The sequence below is a fragment of the Siphateles boraxobius genome, unplaced genomic scaffold (genome assembly GCF_051911475.1).
Source record: "Siphateles boraxobius isolate OS27281-9 unplaced genomic scaffold, OSU_SipBor_1 35, whole genome shotgun sequence".
In the NCBI taxonomy this organism is placed as follows: Eukaryota; Metazoa; Chordata; class Actinopteri; order Cypriniformes; family Leuciscidae; genus Siphateles; species Siphateles boraxobius.
In genome coordinates, this window is record NW_027508975.1 from 11,698,101 (window position 1) to 11,710,684 (window position 12,584).

Consider the following 12,584-nt stretch of genomic DNA (forward strand, 5'->3'; position numbering starts at 1 on the left):
AACACTTATTATGGAAATTATAAACTCTAAAATAATATACTTAAGGACACTAGATGTGGCATGTTAATTGCCATACAAATTTAAATGAATAAATAGTTACTTAACTAAGACTTAAATAAATATTTACATGCGATTTTAAAATTGCTTCTAAAAATGGTTAAAGTGTCCTGTCGAATGTACTGACAAGCATTTATGGTAAACTAAAATATACTTTGTCATTTCTATTGAACTTGTATGCCAGTAAATACACATTTGTAATGATCAAGTTGCAATTTAGTAATTTAAAATATTTTAACTTTAAATGTAATATTGAATAACACATTACAGTTAAAATGATAATCAAGTATTTTAGTATGTTAGTCAATACATAAAATAAGTGCACTGATGTACAGAATGACAAAAAAAAATATTGATTTAAAGTGTACTTTCTTCAGTGGAACACAAAAGGAGAATTTTTCCTAAAAACTGAAGGTCGCCCTTTTCAGTGCAAAAGAACTTTCAAGCTTCAAGAGGGACACAAAAACACCTTAGTAGATTCATAAAGTGATCCATATGATTAGTGGGTAGCACTTTATTTTACAGTCCTATTAACCGGTACTGTAAGTACATTGTAAGTACACATTAGTGCACGCTGTTAAATAAAGTGCAACCGATTTGTGTGCTATTATATTCCAAGTACTCTGAAGAGATGATATTTGAGTTAGGAAACCAACCAATTTAAGTTGTTACTCAACAATATTACTGTTAATTGCTGCAAACGGATCACTGAGTCAGTGAGTTTAGAGAATCATCCGTTTAATTTGTGAAAGAATCTGGCAGATTGGTTTTGTGATGTGGACAGTGCTTGAAGAGGGCCGGTACGTGTACCACCAGTTTTTCTTACATACCGGCACTTCTGACATGTTGCCTGTACGGAAGCACGCTCAGCCCTTCCTTCCTCAGAAAAGCATTTTGATCTGATCATCGGGAGTACCAGCACGTTTTTGTTCATTTCAAACACTGGATGTGGATCAACTGATTCATTGAAAATATCTGTTTCAGAGGAATTGAATCCATTGAATTCATGAATCCATCATTGTTACTTCTCTCATAGATTCTGCCATGCAGAGCAAGTCATATGGATTACTTTTATGATCATTTATAGTGCTTTCACATCATTTTTGAAGCTTGACAGTTCCAGTCTCCATTCATTGTAATTGTGTCTTTTTTTCTTCTTCTTTTTTGGTTAAACTTAAAACATATGTTGAATATCTCTCATATTTGTAGACCTGACTGAGATTAATTTAGGTCAGTGGGTTTGGGTTTCATGTACTAAAGGTGTGTGTGTGCGTGTGTGGCTGGTATATGATACAGGACCCGTTAAGTCAGTGATGGGTCCTCTCTAACTCCAACAGACAGGAAAATGGACGTGAGCCTGTAAGCAAACACACACACACACACACACACACACACACACACACACACACACACACACACACACACACACACACACACACACACACACACACACACACACACACACAGACAATATGTTGTTCTAATATTCACCTAAACATATTCCACTTTTGGTACAAACTTTGAGCCAAATGACATAACTTTCCATGCAGAGTGGATTCACTCTCCATAATTGTATTAAGCCATAAATGTATTTGGCTTTACTGTCCACAAAACATTTCCCTCTCCTGTTACTTAAAAGCACAGCCTACTTACAATAACCCATAGAAAATACTGCTCAAGGTTGCTTGCAAACCATAAACAAGACCTTCCTACAAGTGAATGCACTCTGCTCATCAAAACACTTTTTGTTGCCTCCAGAGCAGCACAAGCTCTATTCATAACCTTGAGTAAAACCTCTAGTGTTTACTAAATAAGAGATCAAGTTTAAGCTGTCAGAGACACAAAAGTGAAAAAAGAAGACACTCTAAGACATTCTATTTATATGTCAATATACACTTTCGAATAAATAAATAAATACATTCTCAATTTCACCTTTTCAAACTTGCTTTTTAAGTATTTTTAAAATACTTCTGTAAATCACTCTAAAAATATGTCCAAGTCACATTTTTCTTTTTTTTCGGGTCACAATTAATAGGGGAGAAAAAAATCGATTTTGCATAAAGATAACAAAGACTAATCTTAAGACAAAACCTTTTTCCATTGTAAAATTATTTGAATTAAATTAATTATCGTAATAGATTCAGACATTTTACTTTTTTTCCTTCAAGAAAGAATAATTTCCATTATTCATTATGGTGATTCTCATTATGCTCTCAGTAACAGTAATACAGTGTTTTTACCTCTTTAGCACATTGAGAGTTTTTATTTTTTATTTAAATAAGCATTATTTAAAGGCAATGCTATACAAATACGAATGCTTCAATTGTAAAAAAAAAAATACTTCACAAATAATATGAGAATATGTTTTTCCACATTAAAATAATAAGAAAGTAATTTTTATATCGCATTACACTAATGAGAATTATGTGTTTAATTGTCATAAAATAATAGCACAATGTAAAAACAAAAATCTGTTGTAAAACAGGCTTTGTTGCTTTCCTGTCTTTTCATTTCTTAATGATTTTTCTTTTGGTTTCAGGGTGAAATATAACTTGACAGGTTTCATGAGATTCACCCACTTAATAAATAACATGTAGATGAAAATAAATGAATTGAAATAAACATGTCTCTGGACGAACAGTTCAACCAGAAAGACTCGGGAGGCACAATAACGTAATAAGCATGCATTTATTAACAGCCCAGCAAGCAAGTATTGTGATATAAAGTTCTTTGGCGTAGGCCCCGTCCGTAGCTTGCAATCTGAGGGTACGGACTCTGCATTCCTGCCTGAAGACGAAGGCAGGGGCGCAGCCGACCCCCTGGGAGATATGGGAAGGGACTATCCTGGTGGTGGTTGGGAGGACGGAGTGGAAGGCACTATCCTGGTGGTGGTGGGGAGAATGGAGGTAAATGTTGGCGTCAGCATCTGTGAACTCAGACATGTGAAAGCACCGATCTTTTATACTACAAGTATTAGAACACAATTGGATAGATGAGAAGGTAATAAGTGACGTAAAAATTGAGTCTTCCCGGCAGAACGTACGCTAAAGCTTTCATTTACAGTATACTGGTGTCATTATATCGGTTGGTCTTTTTATTATAGCATCACCTCAGTTTATAACGGTCGGTAACACTTTAAACAAATGAACCTGACTATATCTTGACTGGAACCTATCCAACAAATTCAGTTCAGTTTTTCTATGGACTCTTTATCGAGAAAACACATCAGATCATAATTAACATGAAACCACTTTTGAGAATAGTTGTGCTGATGAGTTGATGCTATCAAGATAAACGTTACTGTTCTTGGAAGCTCTTGCACTGGTGAACGTTAGAAACACGTGAAACTTGAAAAAGGAGGCATGCCTTTGGGTGCCGTTCCTGCAATTATTGCTACAATGGGGAAGTAAACCCTTGTGAAAGATAAGCCATCAGCCGTTCACTCCTGAACTTGTGTTCTTACCTCCGTCTTCTGCTCCGGGGGAAGTAATCTGCTGAGCTGGACAATTGGCTGTAACCGTTTTGGCTCTCTGGTTCAAGTTATCTGGGTGACCTCACCACAAGCAAGCGTATCCAACTAAAGAAAGGGACAGACATTTGGGTGACCTTTTTGCAGAAGTTACAAGTTTAAACTATGAGAACTTAAAGCATTACAGATGGCATACACAACTTTAAAAGCTAAGAGGAATACCTGCTGGGGTCAGGTTGAACCACAGTTATATTTCAGTTGAACAGTTTCAATGGAGCTTAGCAATCTCACGCAGATACACACACATGCTTACATGCACAAAGACTCCATTGTGCGATGGCAGCAGCACAGAGAGGCTGGAGAAATTAGCCTGGTAATGAGAAAGGCAGCAATGATGGGCCAGAAAGAATGTAATGAATAACTCGAAGGCACGCTCCTCCAGACCGTGTCATAACGGCTCCAACTATCATTCTGACCTCAGTGCACACACTGTCTGCACTGTTCCCTGCCCCAATTCATCTTCCTGGCAACTGCAGGATAAGCTCATTTTCATAAACCCAGATCTAGTCCGTTGGCCGCTTGTCTGTATAACCCAAGCCATCAGATTGACATCTATGCAAATCCATTAATATTTGTTTGTGTATGGGTTTGGGTTTGGAGGAAGAGAAGAGATCGACAGGCAGATTGATAAGGACGTTCCCGTGTCCTTGTAGACTGTGTAGTTCAGCTCCGCTGGGCTAAGACTAGCAAGATCATGTACTTTCTTGTCTGAATGTGTTTTGAGAGCAAACACACAGGATTTCCATGGCAACACTAAGCCAAGCTTGAGGAGTGGGGTTTGGATTGAACACCGTGGTAGTGGGGAGTGAATGAGTGAATTAAGCAAACAGCCGTCGGTGCGCCGTGCCGCCAGTCCATTACTTAAGCCTCTCGTTTCAGCCTATGAGATCAAATACTCTCATTATGAGTGGATATCTCCATCTCTGATCCTTCTGTTGTAGCTCATTTTTCGGTGGCAATTGCACGTGAATTTTATCCTGTAGGTGATTTTGTTTTCTTAAAAAGACACCCCTGGTGAAGAATGTAACTAAATATACATCACCACACTTCCCCAGTTGTTAAGAACTGCAACAAAAAAAAAAATTAGTATCACAGGTTTTCTGAAATTTGATTTTTAAATATGCAAATTATCTAATTACATGTGCACTCATTTGCATACATTTCCAGAACAGAAATGAACAGTAAATAAAGAAAGGCAGGTTTGAAATTGTTGTTTCATTTTGTTGGCATATTAGAGTCAAATGTTTTAGAGGGGATTTTGGATATCTCTTTTTGTCATTCTATAAATAGGAAAATACTGTTAAACAGCAAACAATCACCTTGTATTTAGGAATAAAATGTATAAAATCAGGCAAATGCAGATGTGAATAAAACTGTGTTTTGTGTATGTAAGTGCTGCTGAATTTGAGATTTCTGCAGGAGAAAAAAATACTCATTTTGAGAAAACAGCCTTTAAAGATATGTATTATAATTGAAATCTATAGATTCAAATAGATAAAGTGCAATCTGCTTGTTAAGACGTGAACACTTAAACCTGTTTCTGGCATCCAGGCATTTGTTTCAATTGAGAATATCTCACCAGCTGTTTATGAACACTATTTATTCAAATTAATAAATGTGAACACTATTTATTCACATTTAAGCAAAACATTTATAAAGTTTTCTGGGTCACGGCATCCCGGACACCAACATTTCAACGATTCAAAACATGAATCACTGTCTGGCCATCTGAGATTTCAGTAAGGATATAAAGGTTATGATCATGATTCTTCAGCCCTATTACAGCACACCGTCCCATTGTTTCACAGACAAGGCTTAAGTCTAGTCCCAAGCTAAAATGCATGTTTGAGCTGTTTTAACTGAAAGCAATGTGCACTGACACATTTTAAAATAAGCCAGTGCCATTGTTTTGTCTCAAAATGCACACAAGTAATCTTTTTTTCTAATTTAACTGAAACTTTAATTGAACTAAGGCCTAATCCTGGCTTAATCTAAACCCTGTCTGTGAAACCAGGCCTGTGAGTGTATGATATCACTGTTATCACTTATAAGTGTATTATGAATGTTTTCTTTCCACTAATCTGGAACACTAGCCCAAAACCTCTTTCTGCCTATAGTGACTTAAATAGCACACATATAATACACTTGCTGGTTGTCAAGATTATAAGCAAATTGAAACAAAGTAAAACAAATGCCAAATTTTACAATCGATTCTGGCATGCAACAGTACTCACCTTTGACTCACCTGGAGAAAATAGCAGTTGTGGGCCTATAGCTGGTGTGTTCCTGTTGAGGTGTAACTGCTAAAGTAAATAATCGTAAGTGTAGCAGGGAGACCATCTGTCCCTGTAATGAGACACGATAAGGTAAACTAGTGTGCATTCTCTCCCAGCACACCTGTTTAAACAGTCAAAGGTGTTTGATTACTGTATTCAAAATCAAATGGCCACAGAATTGCCTTAGAAAATCTCATGCACACGGTGTACAATTGGTGGTGTAAATGGTTAACCTTTTTTTTTTAAACTAATACTTTAGCTATGAGGTCACTGAAGTATTGATTTCAGTTATATTGATTCAGGGTTTAGGAAGTCACTGTCTGCTTAGCAGAGATAGTGGAGATGAATCTTCACATCTCACAATAATGAGACTTGAGACACTTGCCTTTTGTTGTTATTTTCTATCCATGATAGATGACTTGATTACGTAATGCATATTCAGATCTGTTTTATCTAGTTAAACAGTTATTCAGAGCACACACTTTCTGTGTGGAATAACAACTGTTTTTGGTCCTACGTTGGCTCTAGTACGCCATCTGGAGGCATGAGCGAATGCAGTTTTAACAGAGTAATGTTGCCGAACGCTTTCTTCACCTCTTGCATTTGACTCTTTACTGTGTGAGTGCCTTCTGGTATCAGCTTCATTCTAGTAGCCTAGCTATAAACACAAAATTTGGAAGAATATGAAATGGACTGTTTAAGAAATAGACATTGCTGAAAACCAACCATAAAACACATAATTAGAGCTAGAGCGCGAGCTAACAACACAAACAAGAGCATGCTGCATTTGAATGGAAAAGCGCGTGGCAAGTGGGCGCGCGCTGTCTTTGTGTATAAATAAATAACGCACGGGTGCTGTGCATGCTGAATATTAATGGATGAGCGATTTTTGTTGTTGTTGTTTGTTTTTTAACCAACTATTAGAACATTCTATTCATATCGCCATTTAATATTGTAAATAAAACAATAATTTGCAGTCCCTCTAAGATTCATGCAATACCCGCGAGAAAAAAAAATAAACACTTGATTGTGGAAACTGGGTTTAACAATCTTACATTTTAATCCGTGTTATCGCTCATAATCGAACATCAGAATTGTTTATCTTAACTTACACCCTTGCCAAATTGATCAAGGAAAGGGGGAGTGCATAATGTGCCTTTAAAACTAAGTTTGCAGTGTAGATGGAATGAGGTCAGACAGAAAGCTTCTCATTGCACGCGCCGATTATTATTAGATACTATATTCAGCCAATGAACGGCGACGAGGTGTGGCTTTGGCTGTGGATAGGCTAGTGACAGCAGCTGATTGGCTGGAATCCCTTTCCTTTATACCTTCGGAAAAGGATAAATCCTTGTGAGGCGGTTTAGCAGAAGTATCGAAAGTTGTGAAGGGTGATAGGAAGTTCAGAGCATGAAAAAGTGCAGTCGCCTAAACCTACCGCATGGTCATACGACAAATTATGATGAAGACACTTGTCCGTTTCCATTAAACGGCTTCAGATACTTCGCGTCCAGAGCGCACTCTGGGTTTGTTTTCAGTCGAACCGGCAGTTGAACGGCAGACTGTTGATTTTAACGACGTTGCTGGGACTTGACAGGGATATGCGCTTTGTGGACGGCGTGCTGAACCGAAAGACAGTCAGCAGCAGCAGCAGCAGCAACTTTGTGTCCAGACTGACTATATAATATTCCACACAAGAGTGAAGAAGAAAGACTATTAGCGTTATCAACGCGTCTCGAGCTGCAGCACGTGTAGGATTTTCGTGCGCAATTAAAAGTTGAGACTCTTTGTAGCGCATGGGCACAGACCTGGCTATGGTGGAGCAAACGCACATCAGCAACAACAGCGACGTGCTCCCCTGCGATTCTATTGATTCGGGGGATATGGACCTAGACATGGACGCGTCTCAGACCCCCGGCTCCCCAAACTCAGCTGGGGATAAAATGGACATCGCCTGGTGCAAAACCCCATCGGGGCACATCAAGAGGCCAATGAACGCGTTCATGGTTTGGTCGCAGATAGAGAGGCGCAAGATTATGGAACAGTCGCCGGACATGCACAACGCGGAGATCTCCAAGAGACTCGGCAAGCGCTGGAAACTTTTGAAAGACAGCGACAAGATCCCCTTCATCCGCGAGGCCGAGCGTCTGCGGCTCAAGCACATGGCAGACTATCCTGACTACAAATATCGACCTCGGAAGAAGGTGAAGTCATCCAGCGGCAAGACTGTGGAGAAGGGGGAGCGCGTGAGCGGCAGCCCCGGCGCGAAGTCTGTATCCAAAAAGAGCTCGAAATCGTTCAGCAGGACGCACAGAAAGTCTACGCCGCTTGAGCTGACCGCCCACTACGTCCCTGCAGACCACCACGCGCTCTACAAGTCCAAGTCCGTATCCGCCGCCAAACAAATACCCGAGAAACCAGCAAAGCGCGGGCATGCGTTCGGGGGATGCAGCTCTGACAGCAGCCCGCCCTCCGTCGCTGTGCCGGCCAGTCCCACTCTGAGCAGCTCGGCGGAATCCAGCGACCCGCTGAGCCTGTATGAGGACGGGCTAGCGAGCGGGAAAGAAGACGCGGAGCCCGCCGCGCGCTTTAAGTACACCCGCGCGCCGTCTCCGACGCCCTCTGCCTCGCACTCGTCCTCCTCGCAGTCGTCCTCCTCGGATGAGGAGTTCGAGGACGAGCTGGCGGACCCGAGTCCCGGCTTTGACAGCTTAAGCACCTTTGGCACAGCGCCTCTGGACAGAGATTTGGAGTTCAACTTTGAGTCTGGCTCCGGCTCGCACTTTGAGTTCCCCGACTACTGCACCCCAGAAGTGAGCGAGATGATATCAGGGGACTGGCTCGAATCGACAATATCTAACTTGGTGTTCACTTATTGAGCGCTAATATTGAGTGATTGAAAGGAGAACTTGAAAAAAATGACTGGAGGACTGCAGAAATCCTCCGAGACGAGTCAGAAGACGAATCAACGACTTGATTCCTCTTGTTTATCATGCATCAGATACTGTGGGCTCTCATTATCCCCTGACAAGAGTGCAGATGAAAGTGCTTAGCTTGCTCGTTTGGTGCTGGAAGGAGGCGCGCTTTGGATGCAGAGGAAGGCGTTGCGCGGTGGCGAGTTCACGTTGTGCGCCCTCTTCGACTTAAAAAGGGACGTTTTTAAACAGAAAAAAAGTCTGTTCAAATGCTTGTTTTTTGCTGGAGGTACTGAATGGATGTGCTCGCGCTTGAGGTTGTTTACCAGAGTCGTTTGTTAGACCAGAATCGCATGCTTTCATTACGATTTAACTACGAAAGGCTGTTGAGAAGCGTAACTGGTGTTGATTCATTGAAACCGAATGGCAGCGCCATATCAGACGCAAAAACAAAACAATCACAATCACCAGCTTTTCTGTCGTCATGACATCAGGATTCAGACGCAACTCAGATGATATTCGACTCTTTACACTACAAATCAGGACCAAAATTCATCCGAGGAGCGTTAATTCTCTCTCTTTCTCTGCCTTTTACTTTTTTCATCCTCGTTCTGTCGCAAGTAACTTTTAAGCGCTGGCATTTTTATATCGATGTATTTATAATGGCCAAACATTGCTCCCCTCAGTCAGTTGTGTTCTAGTCAGTCTGTTGTGTGTATAGGCTACACATGCACATTTCCGTCTGTCTCGCGGAAGGGCTAGTCTTGTTTCTTATTATTTAATTGATGACCTCTCACATGGAACGGAGATTAAATGTTTCATTATTTTCTGAGTGTATTTTTGTACAAAATCTATCGAGGGGGTGTCAATCGGTGAATATCGCTGTTTGGATTTCCGATTTTTAAAGCCAGGGGGTTGGGTTGTCTCCAGAATCTGCCCCCTAAACATGTTTACAGTGTCAATCCACAGGCTTCTTAAAGAGACAGTATCTACATTTCAACGACCAATCATCATTAGCCTACGGTGCGCGCGCTGAATGAGGTTGTATGTAGCCGCAGCGACAGCTGCGATTTATTGTGTCCTTATTTGGGATACTGTACCTTTTGAATACCGATTTCTTTGTGCTTTTATAGTGACACGTTTCGGTTTTAACCACTGGATGGAATTACAGATACGGTCGAAATGCCTATAATTCATGAACAATGAAGTACGTCTTCACTCCATAATTGTACAAGGATATTTAATCTTTTCTACTTGTTGGCTAAATGTAGCTAATTGTTTTAGTATATTATGGCATGGCGAATAGCATTTTGTATTTCTGAATTCAGGTTTATGTAGAGCAGTTGTGTTTAAGGCAGAGGATCAACATGAAGATTTATGTACATTGACTGTAAAATAAGTAAAAGATTGCGTGTTTATGTCTGACGATGATATATCATGACAGGAACAAGAACATATATCTTTATACATCCCTATGTTTAAGAGTGTTGTTCATGACTTTTGGAATATATAGATATGTTTTATTGTTTCATTTTGTGCAATATGCTGTGTACAATATTGTTTTGTCTTGCCATACCATATCTCAACATTTGAGTAGTGAACTCAAAAGCCAGCCAATTGTGTCAAGTCACTGCCTGTCAGACCTCTGTACAGAACTTTGTCTTTTTCCAAGAAGGAAATAAAATCAGCTGGAACTGAACCTCAGTTGCAAGAGTGTTTCTCTTCATATTCCCTTTTTGTTTTTCCTAATACAATTTGTCGTTAAATTTAACATGTCATAAACCAAAGAATCTTTCTGCACCACCATGCATGTTCATTTCTGTGAGAAGCACTGCCCCACAAAGGCAAAACACAGTAACACACCAACACTGTAACAGAAAATGGCTTCACAAATGTTTTGATTGATTTGAAATCACACTATGATTCACAGATTCACAGCAAGTAGTCATACAACTAGTGTTCGGTTTTTTTTTTTTTGCATGGCAGACCAGTAAACAATCCCTAGTTTGTTTCTGAAGTCTAAAAATGTAAACCGTATATCACAACTTTGATGCTTTAAAAACATTCCAGCATAACATATTAAGCTCAAAAGCTGAGAATAAATACGATTATTTATCAATACCATTATCACAGTCCCCTGCATCAGCACCACTTCTGTATGTCACTCTAAATGTGACATATTTAGTGACGCATGGCCAAAAGTTTGATTGACAGGCCTGTTGCAACCTGGAGGGACAGGGAACTGTCACGTAATAACATTACACCACTGTCACCATTTCAATTCTCTAGTCCTTATAGTAAACATCCATCCAGCCATTCACCCCTCCCTGCACTTGTCCGCAATAAAACACAGGTGGGTGGGTATGCGTCTAAGAGAGGTGATCCAGACATCACAAACATGCAATAATCACATTACATGCCTGCAATATGGCATGTTTACATGAGGGGGGAAAATAGATCAGATGGTTTGTCAGTGTCTCAAGAGCTGAGTGTTTCAGCAACTCGGCCTGAGTCATTATCTAGCATCATCCCAACTGATAGTGCAGGGTGTGAACCTAATGCCCTAGTCAAGTGTGAGCATGGATGCACACTGCAGCAAGAGGGTCTAGACATCGGCTCAGTGGGGGAGGAGTGTGAGACAGATGAGATGTCTCTGCCGGGAGGCTACATTGGGGGCGCTCAAGTGGATTGTTCAGAAGGGATGACTGCTGAAACCAATTAATTCCTTCTGGGTGCACTGGTTTGTGTCGGGAATGGGGAGGGGGCCCTCGAAAGATTTTTGCGTTAATCTGTTTACAACCCCCAAATGAGAACAGAGACAGGAAGCCATTTGAATACCACAGTTGTGCAAAGTAAAGATATGAATGTATCAGTCTGTCAAGCAGACTTGGATGCAAACTCATGTATCTGTGTTACTTGCTATACACTGACTTGTTATCTGGAGTCAACGACACAGGCAAAGCTTATATTGTACACACACACACACACACACACACACACACACACACACACACACACACACACACACACACACACACACACACACACACACACACACACACACACACACACACACGTGTTGGGGTTTACATACATTTGTTCGTAGCTAAATAAAATAGATACTAAATATTGCATGTTGGTTTTTGTTTATTTAATACTGCCTGGAAAAAGCTATATCTCAAAACAATTTTTTTTTTAATATGATGATCAGAGTTGTACTTATTTTGTCTTCTAGAAAACATGTACATATCTTATGTAGCTTCTGAAGGGCAGTACTAAAATGGAATACAAGATCTCTAAAAAAAAAAAATAAGAGCATATGTAAACTTTTGAACAGGGTCGTTAAAAAATCTGCTATTATTTTTTCTTGTATATTATGTGTATATGTATGTATGTGTATATATAATACTGATTTTTTTTCTAATAAAATTAATTAATCACGATCAACACACTAAATAACTATTTAGCACTAGCAGAAGGCAGCACAGATGGTTTGAATCAGTGCACTTAGAGAGATTAGAAACACTTAGAAATATTTACACTGATCCACAAACTAGGGTATCCACGCATGTCACCAATACAACCTGATCAGCTTTTGTGAATGAATAATTATTTACAAACATAAGCAATTTACTCATAAACAAAGCCCTCAATACACCCAGTGACCTATATATTCTATTGAAGCAACAAATGTCAATCAACATATTTCAGAATCATAAGAAATTATTCATGAGTGCTCAATCCATGACAAAATCATGTCAAAGTAAGATTATTATTATCTTGACATTTTCTAACCTTTTGAAAACA

The 12,584-nt window shown here is 39.7% G+C and overlaps 1 protein-coding gene and 1 long non-coding RNA gene across 3 annotated transcripts; one reads left to right on the forward strand and one right to left on the reverse strand.

The window, feature by feature from the left end:
- Positions 1-437: 437 nt before the first annotated feature.
- On the reverse strand, positions 438-6,982 carry LOC143702479 (uncharacterized). 2 transcript variants are annotated; one of them, XR_013190446.1, is made up of 4 exons: positions 6,918-6,982; positions 5,832-5,932; positions 3,521-3,634; positions 438-1,414 (listed from the first exon to the last, which is right to left on the reverse strand). It is a non-coding gene; the product is annotated as an uncharacterized LOC143702479 (long non-coding RNA). The 2 variants fall into 2 exon arrangements; XR_013190445.1 differs by lacking the exon at positions 6,918-6,982 and having other exon boundaries at positions 5,821-6,099.
- A 222-nt stretch (positions 6,983-7,204) lies between these two features.
- On the forward strand, positions 7,205-10,476 carry sox4a (SRY-box transcription factor 4a). Its single transcript, XM_077196394.1, has one exon. The coding sequence runs from the start codon at positions 7,659-7,661 to the stop codon at positions 8,739-8,741; it is 1,083 nt and encodes a 360-aa protein (XP_077052509.1). The 5' UTR covers positions 7,205-7,658; the 3' UTR covers positions 8,742-10,476.
- Positions 10,477-12,584: the final 2,108 nt, after the last annotated feature.

Coding starts and splice junctions, on each gene's coding strand:
- sox4a (XM_077196394.1), top strand. CDS start 7,659: ATGGGCACAGACCTGGCTATGGTGGAGCAAACGCACATCAGCAACAAC.